Raw genomic sequence first — 17,846 nt, forward strand, 5'->3', positions numbered from 1 at the left:
CATGTATATAAGGCATTTTTTTTTAACGACCATATATAGTAAGGCTTTTTTCTTTTTTTAAATGACCATGTATAGCAAGGCGTTTTTTTTGTTTTTTTTTAATGACCATGTATAGTCAGGAGTTTTTTTTAAGCCTTAAAACAACCACGCTTTAAGGCTTTTTTTTCATGGTCGTTTAAAAAAAAAAAAAAAAAAGTCTTACTATACATGGTCGTTTGAAACAACAAACTGTCTGTCGTTTAAAAAAATAAAAATAAAACGCATTACTATACATGATCTTTAAAAAAAAAAAAAAAAACAAAAAAAAAAAAAACGCCTTTCTATACATCGTCGTTTAAAAAAAAAAGCCTTACTATATATGGTCATTTAAAAAAGACATTTTGATTTTTAGTTTTTTTAAAAGCCTTACTATATATGGCTGTTTAAAAAAAAAAAAAAAAAAAAAAATCAAACCTTACTATACATGGTCGTTTAAAAAAAAAACACGTCTTACTCTACATGGTCGTTTTGTTTTTTTTTTTTTGTTCTTTTTTTTGTTTTTTTTTTAAGAAAAACGCTTTACTACATGGGCTTATTTTATTCTTGAAATGTTCAATTGGTGGACAAAGAAAAAAGAGAAAAACATATTTTAAAAAGTGTAATTCACACATTTTCTGTAATAATCTTGTAATGAATGAAAGGCGACACGTTTGTTTTTGAAGCATTTTAATAATCCTTAATAGCATGTTGTTATTGATAGAGCACTGTTGAAAAGAGGTACGCGTATCGGTATTGCAACAGGCGTAATGGTGTCGTGCAGCTGTCACAGCACTTTGGTGAGCGCGTGTTGCCTTTCTTGCTGTTCAATTGACCGCTTGGTATTGATCGCCATCAACACGGCTGATACATCAACGGAAACCCACAGACAAAAAGTTACGACTGCCCGGGACATCATCAGCCCCATACGAGCCCGAAAATGGACACAGGAAATCTGCCATTTTGCTTTGGTCACTTTGGTCATTTCCATGCGTCTTGATCCGATTGCTACCAGATATAATCATATACACTAGACAACGAGACGATGACAAATTGCAGAGTGTGGGCGGAAGATGACGGTAAAGTGTGATGACCCGCTATAAATTTGGTAGGCATGTCTCTCACGAGTCGACACACAAGACACGAAGTCTGCCATCTTTGGTTTAAAACCACTTTAGGCTCACTTTTGCCACCATTTCCACGGCTTCACTCCTCCTAGATATTGTCTGATTGCTACCAAATTGTCACTTCGTACACTCGACAAATGGATGACGGTAAGTTGCAAGTTATTTTTGTTGTTGTGTGGGCGGAGCATGGCGGCAAAGTTTGATGTTTCGCCATGAGGCACAAAACATGACCAAGTGATCTCCCTTTTGCCAGTCAATACTAAAAAACTTTTTTTTTTTTTTTTTTTTTTTTTACAATATTCAACATTATTAGAAGCTACTATGTGTCTGTGCTAAACAAACAAACAAACAAACAATCAAAAAATGAGGATGAATGAGGTTTTTCCAGGTGGCTCAAATCCACTTGAGTGCTGCTGGTTCTGCATGTTTGACATCAGCGAGGTTACACCTTTGTCTGCTTCGGGGCGAGGTGATGGAAGGGGGGGATCATGTAAACATGTTTGCTACACACCAGCAGTCCATGAAGCGGCACTCAAAAGTACAGATGGCCACCGAACGCACTGTCCGTCAGCATCTTAACGGAAAAGCGCCTACGACACGTTTTTTTTTTTTTGTCAAAGTCTACGCTTGCCTACCGCCAAAAATACCGACTTCAATCCACAACAACATTTCTGTTAAAAAAAGGAAAATAGGTATGATGTGTTTATAATATGTATATATGCGAGTATATATTGCATGTAAAGAAAACAAGATGAAGTTCATTGGTCCATATTGCCAAGGATGTTCCATCACAGAGGAACGACGAATGTCGGATGAGACAACTTGGAGAAAGAAAATAGATTTAAAAAAAAAAAAAAAAAAAAAAACCTTCTCCTCTCACACTCAGTTTTTTTTTTTTTTGTCAAAGTTTTCACCATTCCGGGAAGTCCGTGAAGGTATTCCCGCTCTCTTGGAGCTGATGGAGATGTCGTCAGAGTCACGTGGGAGGCTGCCGTTTGTTTGGGCGGACATTTCAGGGACGGTTTGGAGACTTTTTTTTTTTTTGCTTTGCAAAAGACATCACATCCGGGTCGCGTCCTCATCCGAGAAGCGGCCTCTCCTTATCAACATGGGAGGTCTGAAGGGCGGGGAGGGGAGGGGGGTAATTGACTCATTAAATTCAGCCCTGAAAAAGTTTCACTCAGCAACATGACATTTACTTGACAAATTTGCAACATGACATTTACTTGTCAAATTTATCATGAGGAGAGCCACAAAAATTCAAACGGGAAAAGAAACAGAAAATCTGAAAGTGTCCCTTTTCTCTTTTTTTTTTTAAAACATTATTTATTTATTTAAAAAAAAATAGAGTGTCACTTAAAAAAATATATACATATATACATATATACACATATATATATATATATATATATATATATATATATATATATATATACATATATACACACATATATATATATATATATATATATATATATATATATATATATATATATATATATATATATATATATATATATATATATATATATATATATATATATATATATATATATATATATATATATATATATAAAGAAGAAGAAGAAAAGAAATAAAGTGTCCCTTTTGGGGTGATTTGGATGTGTGATGATGGCTGAGGGTTCGGGTCTCAGCCTGGCCTACCTGATCCAGTACATGGCCGGGTGCTGGTGGAAGTCCAACGAGCCAGATCTCTGCATAGAAAAGCTTCCGTCCAACTGAGCACAAATGCACAACACAGCAGAGTCACACAAACAAAAACAACAACAACAACAACAACAAAACCCTGCCTTGCTATACATGGTCATTAAAAACAAAATAAACAAACAAAAAAACGCCTGGTTATTAAAATAAAACAAAAAACAGCAGTTAAAAAAACAACAACAACAAAAAAAAACAACGCATTACTATATATACATGGTTGTTACAAAAAACATTTTTTTTTAAATGCCTTACTATGCCCAGCCTGACTATGTATAGTCGTTTTTTTTCGTTTGTTTATTTTTATTTTTTTTTAAAGCCTTGCTAAACATGGTTGTTGTAAAAAAGGGGTTAGTGTTTGAAAACCTGCCTTACATGGTCATCTTTACAAAAAAACAAAACAAAAAAACGACTTACTATACATGGTAATCTTTAAAAAAAAAAAAAAAAAAAAACCTTTATACATGGTCATCTAAAAAAAAAAAAACAAAAACAAAAAAAAACGCCTTACTATATACCTGGTTGTTTAAAAAAAAAAAACACGACATGGTCGTTTTTTTTTTCCTTTTTTTTTTTTCAAATGCCTTACTATACATGTTCATTTAAAAAAAATAGTCATCTTTAAAAAACAAAAAACAAAAAAACAAACAAAAAAAACAATAAAAAAAAAAACGCCTTACTATACATGGTCATTTAAAAAAACTGCCTTACTACATGGTCATCTTTAAAAAAAAAAAAAAAAAACCTTACTATACATGGTTATCTTTGGGAAAAAAAAACACACCTTACTATACACGATCGTTTAAAAAAAACAAAAAACGCCTTACTGTACATGATTGCTAAATAAAAAATGCCTTACTATACATGGTCTAAAAAAACCCTGCCTATTCATGGTCTTTTGTTTTTTTGTTTTTTTAAAGCCTTACTATACATGGTTGTTTAAAAAAAACAAACAAACAAAAAAAAAACACGACATGGTCGTTTTTTGTTTTTTTGTTTTTTGTTTTTTTAAATGCCTTACTATACATGGTAGTTAAAAAAAAAAGCCTTTACTAAATATGATCTTTTTAATTAAAAAAAACAAAAAAACAGAAAAAAAAAACACAATAAAATGCCTTACTGTAAATGGTCATTTATAAAAACGCTTCACTATACTGGTCATTTTTTAAGAAAATACGCCTTATTATATATACATGGTTGTTTAGAAAGAAAAACGCCTTTCTATTCATGGTCATTTAAAAAAACAACACCCGTTCTGTTGGACCGCTGGCCTGCATTGCCTGATGGCAATCTATGCCTCTATATCCGTACTTTTAAATCCTAAATCGGCTGAAATCAAAAATTGAAACCTCTCCCTAGTATGAAAGCCTACTTGGAAATCCTGAGCCCACCTGCAAATGTATTTTCGTGTTGTCCCCTTACCGAAATGAGTGCCTGCGTGTTGTCGCTGTCCTTTGGTGCGGTGTTGAAATGTTTCTTAATCTTTCCTGCTACAGACAGTTGGCGGTCGTTCTCGCAAAGGCCTTCATCCTGCATCCGGCAAGCACAACAAGCGTCAAGCACGTCTTTTAAATCAACAACAAATCATCAAGTCATGGGGAAAATGCAAAAAAAATAAAAAATACCAAAAGGCAAACAAATGTCCGAAAAAAATAAACATAAGAACCGAAAATGCCGAAGATTAAAGCCAAAGCTCTTACAGTGACCCATGGATGCTCCAGGACCTGCAAGGCCGTGTACCGCTGGTCCACTTCAACCTCCAGCATGGATCGGATCAGTTCCTGAGACAAGAAAGAAAAAAACATGAGGACCATCCCAGCAACATGCTAGAAGAACCAAAATCCCTTTCAAAGCCGCTCACCTTGGCCGTGTCCGACACGTTGTCCCAATACGGCAGAGGAAATTCCACCTGGCCCATCAGAATCTGGTCGAACAGAACCTCCTGATCCTCGCTGCTCCTGCAAAGCACAGGCGCAGTGACGTTAGCCACCAGTAGAGGGAGCGTCGTCGTCGTCTTCGTGTCGAGAGGGGAGGGGACGCCTACCCTCGGAAAGGCGGGAAACCGCACAGCAGGATGTAAGTGATCACGCCCGCCGCCCAGATGTCCACTTTCAGCCCGTACCTGCCCAAACACGGTTCGTCACTTACGCAGTCAAATCAATTGAAAAAACAAACAAACAAACAAATACTCACCCAGTTTCTGCAATGATTTCAGGTGCTACATATGTGGGCGTGCCGCAGACGGTGTAAAGAGGTCCGTCCACCACCGTAGCCAAACCGAAGTCTCCCAGTTTGAGGCTCTTGCTGCCGTCCGCGTGCTCGTACACCTAAACATGACAACAGTCAGGAAGCTCCTTTGGACACTGTTGACCCGGTGACCTCAGGAAAACAGGAAGTGACCTCACCAGAAGGTTTTCCGGCTTGATGTCCCGGTGCACGATGTTGAGGCTGTGGAGGTATTTGATGGCGTTGGCCAGGTTGTACAGCATGCCACTGGCGTCCTTCTCCGTGTAGCGGTTGGCTGAGGTGATGGCGTCGAATAGATCTCCCCCCTGTGGACAAACCGTGTCATGACAGCCAAATTTGCCAATTTGGACGAGAAGAAGAATTCTACTGTCGTATAACAAGTGGCAGTGCCTGACTCGTATACATGGTACATATTTTTTAAATGCCTGACTATACGTGGTCATCTTAAAAAAAAAAGAAAAAAAAGTCTTACTATACATTGCTATTTAAATAAAAATAAATAAATGTCTCTCTAACACCGTCATGGTAACTTAAAAAAAATTAAATAATATATATATATATATATATATATAAACCTTAGTAGTCATGATAATTAAAAAAGTTTGAGTATTGAGTATTGAGTGTTTGAGTATACTACATGGTGATTTAAAAATAATACTAAATGCATTTTTTTTTTTTTTTTTTAATTAATGCTTTACTACACGTGGCCATTTAAAAAAAAAAACCCAGTTACAATTAATAGTCATTTAGAAAAAAATCTTTACAATATATGGTTGTCAAAATAAATACAAAGTATTTATTTAAGTACATAAATAAAAAATAAAATTATTTTTTACCATATATGGTCTAATTTTAATTTTATGTTTTTTGGTTTTTTTTAATAAAAGATTTCCAATAAATGGTTGTCTTATTATACATGATCATTATTTTCAATAAATAAATACATAAATGCCTTACTATACATGGTCGTATTTATTTATTTATTTATTCATTTATTTATTTATTTAAAGTCTTACTATAAATAATATAAATAAATGGTGGTGGTTGTTTTTAAACTTCTGACATTGTCGTTAAAAAAAGAACCTCCTTACTATACATTACATGGTTGTTCTTTTTTGTTTTTAAGAGGAAAAAACAAAACAAAACACCTGACTCAGGGAATTTGTGACGGTCAATTGTCTTTGCTGCACTGCTAATGTGAAGGATATGCGGTTTGTGTCAAATCTGTTGGCCCTCGAGGGGCCCCTGCAATTGCCTGCTTTGCCCGTTGGCAAGCTACGCCTCTGGTCGTATGGTGTTCCACAGAGGTCAATATTAGGGCCCCTACAGTTTTCATTGTCAGTAAAAAGGACATCCCGGTGGTAAAAGATACAACTGCCAGATTTGTCATCTTGAATATTTCTCCCATCCAGTCCAAGGACAAAGATTTTAGTGAATGGTGACGCGTGATGACAGCGTCGCCGTTTGCCATCTGCTTTCTCGCCCTTCCGCGCGCTCGTTCATCGTCTCCCGGCCGGCTCACACGAACACGTCCTCCCCTCGTCAAACAGATGGATGGCATTCACGCCTCGTCAATTATGCAGCGACGCTTCCCGCCTCCTTTTTACATTCAAATGCCGCGGGGCCATCGGGGAAACCGCTTTGGAATTCGCCGCTAGATCGCGTCACGTTCCGCGGACGGAAGAAACAGCAAACGTAGAGACCGACCTTGACCAGCTCCATGACCAGGTAGAGCTTGCCGTACGTGTCCACCTCCTCGATGAGCAGAACAATGTTGGGATGCTTGACTCGCCGCAGGATGGCCACCTCGTTCTGGATCATGTGCTCCTGGAAGCGGTCGTTAGCAGTGGAATTAGCCATTAATTCAGGTGAAAATTACGGTAGCGTATTGCATTCAATGGGGGGGGGTATCCTGTTTTTATGAGTAATTTTTGGGGGAGCTTTGTTTTTTTGTGTCATTTTTTAAAATTTACTGTTTTTCTGAATATTTTTTTTCTGTTTTATTGCATTTTTTTTTGGGTCATAAAAAGATATTCTGAAAAACAGTGGGGGGCTATTGAGAAAAACTGGAGGAAAAGTTACTCTAAAAAACAGGGGGGAAAATCCTAAAAGAGGGGTATACGTTATTTAAAAAAACAAACAAAAAAAACAAAACAAAAACAGGAAAAAGAAATATTCCAAAAAAATAGAGCGCCAGCTTCTGTGTTTCAGAGTAATTTTATTTATTTATTTATTTATTTTTGCATCTGAATTCCAAGTGACTTGTTGCGGACTCGCTAGTGGCGAACACTTTCCTACATGCAATACACTTCGGTAGAAACGTAACTGTTCGCTTACTAACCACTAGCGAGTTTGCAACAAGTCACTTGGAGTTCAGGGGTAAAAAATAAAAATAAAAAATAAAAATAATGAAATAAAATTACACCGAAAAACAGAAGCTGGTGTTCTATTTTTTGAATGTTTTTTTCCCTTTTTTAAAATTTATTTTATTAATTTTTTAAAATAATTTATACCCCTGTTCTTATGAATATATTTTTTTATTTTTTGAGTAATTTTTCCTCCTGTTTTTCTGAATATCCTCTTTATGACAGAAAAAAATATTCAGTAAAACAGAAAAAAAATAAGAAAAAAGAAAATTAAAAATTATAAATAAATACACAAAAATAATAATATAAAAATATAAAAATGAATAATTACACAAAAAAAGAAAACAGGTTTTTTTCCCAAGTGAATGCAATAAACTTCTGTAAAAAAAAAATAAAAAAGGATCAAGCAAGTTGCGAGTCGCATCTGACCTTGCCTCTGCATTTGCCCTTGTTGATGATCTTGAGCGCGTAATGGCGTCCTGTCGAGTGCTCGGCGCACTCATGGACCACCGCGAAGTTGCCGTCGCCCAGCATGCGGCCCACCTTGTAGCGCTCCGATATGTAGGACGGGACAGTCGGAACCTGGTCCACCACAACTTCCTCTGCGGGATGGAAGCATGAGAGTTGAATTCAGATAAAAATCAATTCAAGAAATTGTTGAGAATTTTTTTTTGTGGATAAAAAGCTCGTCCTCACCATCAGTCACGGCTCCATCGCTGTTTACCGGGCTGGACCCTTGAGTGGAAGACAGAGAGGAGGAGGAGCCCTGAGAACCCTGTGGATGAAATAAGACCACTAAGTAAGGAGAGCTATAATGATATGCCAAAGTTAAGACTCGATTTTTGATTCATGATTTCAGAATTATTGTCGGCGTGTTCCCAAAACAAGCGTTATTTTGGACTCTTCTCCTGAATGTTGATGCTGCCAGACTTGAGTCCCTCTTATTTTGCTCATACCCTCATTCTCCTGCGCTTCGGCTTCCTGATTAAGCCAGGCGAGGCCGTCTCCATGGCAACAAGACGATATGCTTTGGCACATCAGGTGGGACAGACACATACACACTCATGCTCATAGAATGGATTTCAATTTTATGTCGCCATGTGCCAAGGTTTGTTTTTTTCCAGATCCCACACTGTGCCCTCTCTCTTCATTGCTGAGTAACTTAAAACAAAATTCACATTACAATAAAATATTCTTCACTTGATTAAATTTGAATACATTTTTTTGTTTAAGTTAAATACATTCAAATTATTGTTGTATTTTTTTTTATTTGAATTCATTTCAAATTCTGATCAATATATTCCATTTTGAAAATAAATTTGACTTAATTGTTTTCATTGTGATCTATTAAATGAATTTATTAAATTTAATTAAATAATTCTAATTTAATTATAATACAATTGTAATTATTTTTCCTGATCTATTAAATGAATAATTTCAATAATTCCAAACCCAATATCTCAAGATAAGCACTCATTATTATTATCATTATTATTATTATTATTATTATCATTTAAGATGTATACTACAACTATGCTATTACATAATTGGTTAACGTTGTCATCTTGGTCAGACTTAAAGGAAGTTTTACATGTACATCAATATCCAAATTAAATGTAAAACAATTACACATACTCAGAAGTTAATTCAATAAATTATCTAATTTAATTAAAATGATGATGTAGATGATGTTTTTGTAGACATCTCTTCACTATTATGCTATTACGTAAATGGTTGAGGTAGTCATCTTTTTCTGACCTACTGGGAATACAAATGTCCTGGATGCTTCTTTGTCTTATGTAAGCTCTTTTTTTTTTTTTTTCTTTCGAGGCCAATCAGCGTAAAAGCCGCTCTTGCTCTTCTTCTTATCCTCCTTCCTCCTCCTCATCTCTCTTGTGGCCTCATCGCACATGCAGCCGCTCTCTTCCTGCCACAAACACTGTTGCCATGGAAACTGCCGAAAGGCAGCTGAGGAGAAGCCTGAATATGGTCGTTTCCTGACGCCTGGATGCATTGGGAAGGGCGGGGGGCTCGGCTGCTGGGGGCTTGTCTCTTTCAGAGACGTCCGTCTGCGGTAAAAGGCGGGAAATGTCTGGCTGTTGTCACACTGAATGAAAACAGGAAGTGCTGATGTTGTTGACCTTAAATAAAAGTGGCGCTTTCAAGAGGATGATCAAACATTTACTTAAGCGAGTGAGATCCAATTCACAATGATAATTCATACGACAATGTCGAAATAAGAATAGGAAAATGGGAATAAGATCAACGGTAATGTGTTAAAAATAGTAGAAGAGGCAAACGTGATTGAAAATGATTCGATGAAAGATATATGTGAACAAAATGACAGTGAGGTCAAAGGTAAATATGATCAAAATAACGAGAACATCAAAGCAGAACGTAATTTAAAATAAGTTCAAAGGTAAACACTACAAGATTATTATATAAAATGACGATAAGATCAAAGCTAAAGGTGGTTGAAAGTGACGATAAGAAAATCATGTAAGTTGTAAATGAAGATAGGATCGAAGGTAAACATGATCAAAAATGATGATCAGATCTAAGGTTGAAAATTATAAGATCAAAGTCTATATTAAAAGTTAACTGGTTGAAAATGGTAAGATCAAAGGTAAATATTGGTTCAAAATGATTGATAGGAAGGACTATGTTCAAAAAAGACAATAAGATCAAATTGTAATGTGATTGCAAATGGCGATAACATCAAAGGTAAACATGGACGTAAATGACCATAAGATTAAAAGTAAATGACAATAAGATCCAAATAAGCAGTAAAAAAAAAAAAGAAAAAAAAAAAAAAGATCAAACTCATAAGAACAAAGGTAGTCGAAAGTATTTTTTTTTTTTTTTAACAGTTAAACTGGGCGTGCCACAATCAAGCACTACTTTCCTTTTTGACAAAAGTGGTATTCTCTCCCTCTCCACTTTTATTAGTAAATATCATCAAAATGTTATTGCTGTTTGTTTTGTCATCCAAACAACAAGACGAGTAATAAGCCCGGCACAGAAAAAAAAAAAAAGATATAAGCAATAAAGTGCGCTTTGTTTGCGCAGGAGGTGATTTGATGACTTTCTGCTGTCTAGACGGCAAAGAAATCCCATCGCGCTCTCGTCGGAAAAGATCAACGCTGTCGACAGGATTACGTCGCTGATCCCTGACAGCTGGATGCCAAGAAAAAAAACACGCCAACGCCAAGGGATAAGACTACACGATGAAAGATTCAGGCCACCCAACCCTAAGGATGCACCATGTCACTCATTCTGTTGAGTTCTAAATAGATTTTTGTATTTTATCATATCATGTTGGCCATCTATATACTGCTTAAAAAAAAAAAAGATACGCCAAAGTCATACAACGAATAGGCAGTGTTGGGGAATCCAGGTCCAATGAGAACGAATCCTGAAACAGTTTGACTTTAGCCACAGGTGCTTCTATGAGCTCGTTTATCTGCCAGTTAAGTAGATGCACCTGTGGCTAAAGCCACTCAGTGGCAGGTTTTTTACTTTCTGGACCTGGATTCTCCAACCCTGCTAATAGGCTATTTGAATTTGGCTCTGCAAAGTGCGCAAATCACTTTAGAGTTCTCCAACAAGCACCAAGCAAGTAAAACAGAAAGTAAAACTACATATAGTCCATGTTTATTCATCTTTCCGCCAGTGACTCTTCCAAGTTTGCCTGAACATCACAATCTTTCATCATAATTCATTGCATGAATTTTATAGTTAACTCACGATTAATCGCAAATTTTGTATCTGTTCTAAATGTAGTCGTCATACTCTTGTTAACATAAAAGTGGGTAAAAAACATTACATTAGAAATATGGCTGCATATTTGATACAGTAATTTAATAATAATTCATAATTATTGAGTTAAATTTAAAAAGAAGTGCGATATTAATTTGTGTTGAGGTCATTTTTCTACCACTAAATGGCATAATTGCAATTGTAAAATGTTGGTGACAGCCCAGTGTATTTTTCTTCTCATCTAATCTTTAACATGAAGTAATGTGTGAAACTCTGCCCATTTTTTAAATTGTAAAATACAACTTGACCCAAGCATTATTTAATTTATTAATGCAAAATTTTGACGTGGACTTGTCTGTTGTATGCCCTGCGATTGGCTGGCAACCAGTCCAGGGTGTCCCCCGCCTACTGCCCAGAGCCAGCTGAGATAGGCGCCAGCAGCCCCCGCGACCCTTGTGAGGAATAAGCGGTCAAGAAAATGGATGGATGGACTTGTCTGTTGTATTGCAAATGGAATTCCCCCAATACAGGCTCTCTGAGTTAGGGGTGGTCATTAATCGCACGGTTAAAAAAATTAGTGGTGTTAAAAGAACTTTAAATTAACTCAAAATTAACAGACTAATTTTGACACCCCCAATAAATATACATAAAAACATGCAGAATGTGTGTGCGACAAAACACATAAAATGAAACACAAAACAACAAACGTGTGCAAATGAGATGACAATTTAATGACAACACACAAATGGAAATGAAACCCAAGTGGAAGTTCAAACATGAACAAATAAAACCAAACAGAAAAAAAAATGTCGATGACATGATTCAACATGCAAATATGATTTGTCATTTTTTTTCTCGTCATTTCATGACCTTCTGCAAAAATGCGCTACAACACAATTATGACAAATGCACATCACACTCTCACACAGCCGCAAAATAAAAGGTGAGTCATGGCGTCAGCGCACAGGAGATGGTGAGGATGGGGAGCTAACAGCGGCTCGTTCCTGTGATTTATGGCCGCCGCCCGTGTTTTTCACACTTAATGGAGCGAGCAGACGCCAGGCGACCTCGGAGCGACGCTCGCAAATCCGCTCAGAATGTCGATGAGGTGCCCGAGCGTCGCGGGGAAGCGGGCGAGGCGGCTCAGATTCATAAAAATGGGTCACTCGAGCGTCGCATGTATAAAACATGACGGCGTGCAAATGGCTGCTTCATTTGTGACGTTATCTATGATTGTGTGCATGAGACGAGCAAAAAAAAAAAAAAAAGGACTGTGTCTTCATGTGCTTCATTAGGTACACAATTCATGAGTAATTGTAACAAGTAAATCCCATAATAATGTTCACTTTTGATTGACGCTGTCAGACGAGCAAAAATTCTGCTTGTGGTGATTGATTTATGGCACCCCAAGAAAACCATAAATCACTCTGCGTGTTGACCTTTTGACAACACGATAACATCCAGACGACTATACATTCCTTTACTGTTTTAGCGGCAGGGTTATAAACCATTCTACCATTTGACCTTTGTCTAGGAGGTCATAAATCTTGGTGGGTGTTCCATTTCCATTCTAACATTTGATATTGGACAATTTTACAGTTTTTTGGGGCTCGCCGTAAATCAGTCAAAACAGAATATGGCACTTGGTTTATGACCTCTGATAGATGACATACTAACAAATCCATACATCAAATAATCTTTAGGAGGCCATAAAATCCAGCGCAATGATGGTGAACGAACCATTCAAACTATTCTACACTTGTGTGGTGCAGCGATGGATTTATGACACCAATAAAGTGTAAAACAGGCAATAAAACTGTCAAAGATCCAAAAGACCAGTGTACAGTACATTAATTTATGTTTTATTTGTTGGCTATAGATGCTATAAATCAATCATTCTACACTTGTGTGGCATGGTGATGGATTTATGATGCAATTGAAATGTAAAACATGCGATAAAACTGTCAGTTCCAAAAGTCCAGACCACGTTCCTTTATGGGTTTTAGGGGAGTGCCAAAAACTACTTTTAAAAAACTACATTTTCATATGTTCACAACAGAAGGTCAACATTTTTTAGATGTACTCGAGTCGATTTATAGCCCCAGTAAAAGTGGCAATAAAAACTTCACAGATCGCCAAAATCCAATGTACATTCATTTTTAGTTTTGTTTGAGTGTCATAAATCAAATTATGCTTGTGATTTTGAGAACGGGACGTCATAAACTTCAGATGATACAGTTCATGTATTACATCTCATTAGCTCGTGCTTCATCTCAGACGAGTGGGACCAAAACGTGAGCGGATGTTCTGTTTATGATACATTCAAGAAAACTGGAAATTGTAAGTTTCAGTCCTCAGCCAGAAATATTTCCAACTTCCGAGTACAGACGCTGTCATGTGATCCGAGTTCTGTCTCCCTGTGAAGCTAATCGCCCTCACAGAAGTGGGAATGAGATTCCAAAGCGGGAGGAGAGACTGACAATGTCGGTAAGCTCGGCAGGCTGCCGCAGAGAGATAATACCGTCGGTGTCACAGACGCCGCCGACAAATGGACCCTCGACGCTGAGCTCTGCAGCTGAGGCGTGCACTCGGGACACGCTACATTTAGCTTTAATATGCTACAAGCTAATGAATGGCTCGATTGAGAACATCAAAGTGGAAATGTATCAATGGTGTAGATTGCAGGACTTCCTTGTTCTCAAAAGATCAAAATGATTTATGTTTTTTTTTTGTAGGTGCCACACTGCATATTAATTAGGGGCCATAAATCAATTCCGTGCTCCATTTAGTGTGCTATTTTGTACCTCTCTAGATTTGATGACTTTCTTGTGTTTACATTATGAACAACTATATTTTCCTGCAATCCTTGTTGACCTAAAAAATGTTTTCAACATTTCTACGTGTGGATTTTTATTACCTACTATTATTGAAAGATGATGGGTTTATTAGTTGCCATAAATCAATCTTGGGCCATAAATCAATCACCAAGATCTTTTTCATAGAAGCGGAATATTGGGATTTCTATGGGCCGTGCCATAAACAATCTATGGCCATAAATCAATTACCATATTAATTCAGGGTCATAAATCAATAATGTGCTCCATTTAGTGTGCTGTTTTGTACCTCTCTAGGTTTTATAACTTTCTTGTGTTTACATTATTAACAACTATATTTTCCTGCAATCCTTGTTGACCTAAAAAGTGTTTTCAACATTTCTACGTCTGGATTTTTATTACCTCCTATTATCGAAAGATGATGGTTTATTAGGTGCCATAAATTAATCTTGGGCCATAAATCAATCACCAAGATCTTTTTCATAGAAGCGGTATACGCTACCTCCCTATATTGGGATTTCTAAGGCTCATGCCATAAACCATCTGGGGCTATAAATCTACATCAAAACTTTTGACGTAAGTGGTATGCTCTAACACTCTATATCTGGATTTTATGATTATTAATTGGCTATTAATTGGTGTTCCATTTCCGGCTAGAAATCAATCACCAAGGACGTTCTTTACATAGGCTGTATGCACTACATCTCTGGCCCTATATTTTATGACCTGCTGTTTTAAAAAAACAAAAACAAATGTACAGTGTTTTTATTGGGGTGTCCAAAAACAATCTGGGGCTATAAATCAATCACCACACTAAATATGGACCTATTCTCTACCTCTCTCCTGTCTTAAAATGTTTAAAATGTTTTTTTTTTCATCATTATTGAATACTTCCCGGTTAGCCTTTTGCTACATATTTAAAGCAAAACAACATATACATATACGCATGTTTTGCACAATCAAATAAATAAAAAGCAGAACCAAAACACACCCACACACCCACACACAAGACTGAAGTCTTGACATGACATATTGCTCAAATTAATTAGCACAAGTACAAGTTCTAGCTAGTAAAGGTCCTTGGTGGAAACACTGACTACCAAAAAAGAAAAGGAAAGAAATAATATTGATGGATGTGCTGTGCTGTCGTTCTAAGATGTAGTCGGCCTATTCTCGTCTTTGTCCGTTTCCTGTTAACATAGAGCGTTATTTAGTCACACGGCAACAGTGATCCGCCAAAACGATTATCTGAGTTTGTCGTATGAACATGTACATTCTGACATCTAGTGAAAGAACATTTACGTGGTCTACCTGCCACTGTACGTCGCTGCCATAGATAGGTCAAAATCATAATATACGAGCACCTTGCAGAGGATAAAGAATTATGTGACTGTTATGTTGAAGGTCTGGGGTTAGACATGAGTTTCCCATGAAGTGTTAGCATTAGCATTAAACTAGTGTTTTGGTAGTGTGTTCAAGGTGCACGTGCGAGCCCGGTGCGCTCCTTACCCGCCGTTGTTGGCTGAGACTGGCCGGGCTGGTTGGGGAGGGACTTGGCGACTTCGCCGTCTGAGGCGTGGACAGCTGACTGGCCGGCGTCCCGTTCACTGGAGGGAAAAATCGAGAAAATGGAGCAAGAGTGGGTCAGTGGGGCACATGTCAAACAGCAAAGGGGTCTTTTTGCATGTCAACCACTTCAGTACTTCCAACCTTAATCCTGGTCTAAAAGTGTCACACTTCTTTCTACCCCTCCAAAATGCTAATCCAGGTTTCAAACCCTCAATTTGAAACACGAATTTAGGGTTAGGGACCCTAATGTGGTAGCTGAACCCTTGTTTCAAACACAAACCTTGGTAGGAATCTCCAAATTGCTCTAAATTGAAACACTAGCCATTGTTTGATTGCTTGAAACCCTCATTTGAAAAATGTTCCTTTTTTTTGAAAACCAAACCCAGGCTTTAAGCTATTATTTGAAACCTGGTCACATATTAGAAACAGTACCCCTGTCTTTAAAGCATAATTTGAAAACCCAACCCAAGTTTGAGACTCTAAAATAAAACCCAAACACAGTTTGAAACTCTAATTTGAAACCCCAACCTTTGTTTGAAATCCAAACTCAGACTTTAAGCCCTTATTTGAAACACATGAGATTTGAAACCGTAAAACTTGATTAAAAGCCTAAATTGAAACAACTCAACTCATGCTTAAAACCTTGACTGGAAAGCAAAACCTGCAGGAAATCCAAAATCGTCCTAATTTGAAACCCGAATTTAGATTTGAAACCCTAATTTAAACCCCAAATCCAGACATGAAGCCCTAATCCAGTCTTAAAGCCTAATTTTAAACCTGAATTTGAAACCTTAACTCTGAATTGAAACCTCAACCATCGCTTGAAAACATAATTTGAAAACCAAACCCTGGCAGGAAAGCCTAATCAAAACTTGAAACCTTAATTTGAAACCATAAAACTTGCTAGCCATTTTATCTTATCAGCTGTTTTATTCAAACTTTTAAAATGAGCAATATTGTCAATATTAGCCCCGTTAAATATGACGCCTCCATTATCCATTTGATTAATATTCATTCCCAGTCGCATGATCCATCCCATAATGCTCATGTGAGGAGCCCGTGTGACCTGCAGCACGGTGACCTCATTAAAGGCGGGCGGGCGGCGTTGATTAAAGACAAGCAGCGTCTGCTGGTTTTCGTAGATGGCAAAACTCTCCAAGAAAAAAAATCAACACCACAAAATTAGAAATATTGGGGCATCTTTTTCAATCGAGTGATGCTCTTCCAGCTCTGTCTTCACTTCCTGGGGCAATTTTCCCTTCAGTTTTGTCTCCTGTAAGTCAACCAATTGGATAGAAATATTCTAAATATATAGCTGACAAATACTTGAGTACTTCAAACCTTAATCCCTACTTTGAAACTACCTTCAAACCTTAACTCATTTTGGCTAGCCTAACCCAGGCCTCGAAACCATAAACCTTTCCCCCCCCACCCCAATTTGACACCCTATCCCCGATCCAGCCTTGAAACCCCATTTTCTTAACCTGACCCTGACATTTAGCAAACCCACACTGATTTCAAACACAAACCCTTATTTGAAACCCTATAACACAGACTTAAAAACCTCATTGGAAAACCTCACCCTTGTTTCAATCTCTGCCTTGATATCTATCTATCTATTGTATGTATATAAGCAATGCGCACGTGCACGCACGCACACATATACACACCCCACACGCACACCCCGATAGATTCTAATCATATTCTTTTGATGTGTCCTGTTTATTCCCCTCGCAGCGAGCAACACAACTTTGTGTGCATAATTCACCAGTGGCCATCCACAGCAGCAGACAGAAAAAGATGTTACACAACGCACGCACACACACTTCATCTTCATCATTGTATGACAACATAACAAGCGTCTCCATTGAAGAAACCCAGCCACACGCACACACAGAATGTTACACAACACGTCTGAGTGACTTCATCGACCGAATCGGCGCAGTTTCGGCGGCAGAACCTTCACACACACACACACACACACACACACATCCATGTACATGTACACGGACATGTACATGTACATGGACATGTAAGATGTCCTACCTTCCTCCCCCGGCATGATGAAGATGGAGAGCACAGTGCGAGTGGACGAGGAGGAAGAGGAGCAGCTGCTAAGTGTTGAATGGGAAGACAACGGCTGTTCTGTACTACACTGACGTGCACCAAAAAGGGAGGGAGGGAGAGAGAGAGAGAGAGAGAGAGAG

General features: G+C 37.5%; 1 protein-coding gene across 3 annotated transcripts in view; it reads right to left on the reverse strand.

Moving 5' to 3' along the window:
- Positions 1–688: 688 nt before the first annotated feature.
- The window catches only part of dclk1a (doublecortin-like kinase 1a), a 37,974-nt gene continuing 20,816 nt past the window's right edge, over positions 689–17,846 (reverse strand). Inside the window, exons 1-13 of one of the 3 annotated variants that reach the window (XM_077505886.1) lie at positions 17,686–17,773; positions 15,580–15,677; positions 8,174–8,252; positions 7,907–8,079; positions 6,819–6,938; positions 5,270–5,416; positions 5,058–5,191; positions 4,909–4,986; positions 4,726–4,822; positions 4,565–4,645; positions 4,287–4,394; positions 2,808–2,881; positions 689–2,259 (exon numbers count right to left, since the gene is read on the reverse strand). In XM_077505886.1, the coding sequence (XP_077362012.1) occupies positions 2,202–2,259; positions 2,808–2,881; positions 4,287–4,394; positions 4,565–4,645; positions 4,726–4,822; positions 4,909–4,986; positions 5,058–5,191; positions 5,270–5,416; positions 6,819–6,938; positions 7,907–8,079; positions 8,174–8,252; positions 15,580–15,677; positions 17,686–17,701 (1,263 nt within the window). In that variant the 5' untranslated portion in view covers positions 17,702–17,773 and the 3' untranslated portion in view covers positions 689–2,201. Of the gene's footprint in view, positions 2,260–2,807; positions 2,882–4,286; positions 4,395–4,564; positions 4,646–4,725; positions 4,823–4,908; positions 4,987–5,057; positions 5,192–5,269; positions 5,417–6,818; positions 6,939–7,906; positions 8,080–8,173; positions 8,253–11,946; positions 15,261–15,579; positions 15,678–17,685; positions 17,774–17,846 lie in introns of those variants that run through there. The other 2 variants (XM_077505884.1, XM_077505885.1) reach the window with 2 other exon arrangements.

This window comes from Festucalex cinctus, chromosome 18, assembly GCF_051991245.1.
Source record: "Festucalex cinctus isolate MCC-2025b chromosome 18, RoL_Fcin_1.0, whole genome shotgun sequence".
In the NCBI taxonomy this organism is placed as follows: Eukaryota; Metazoa; Chordata; class Actinopteri; order Syngnathiformes; family Syngnathidae; genus Festucalex; species Festucalex cinctus.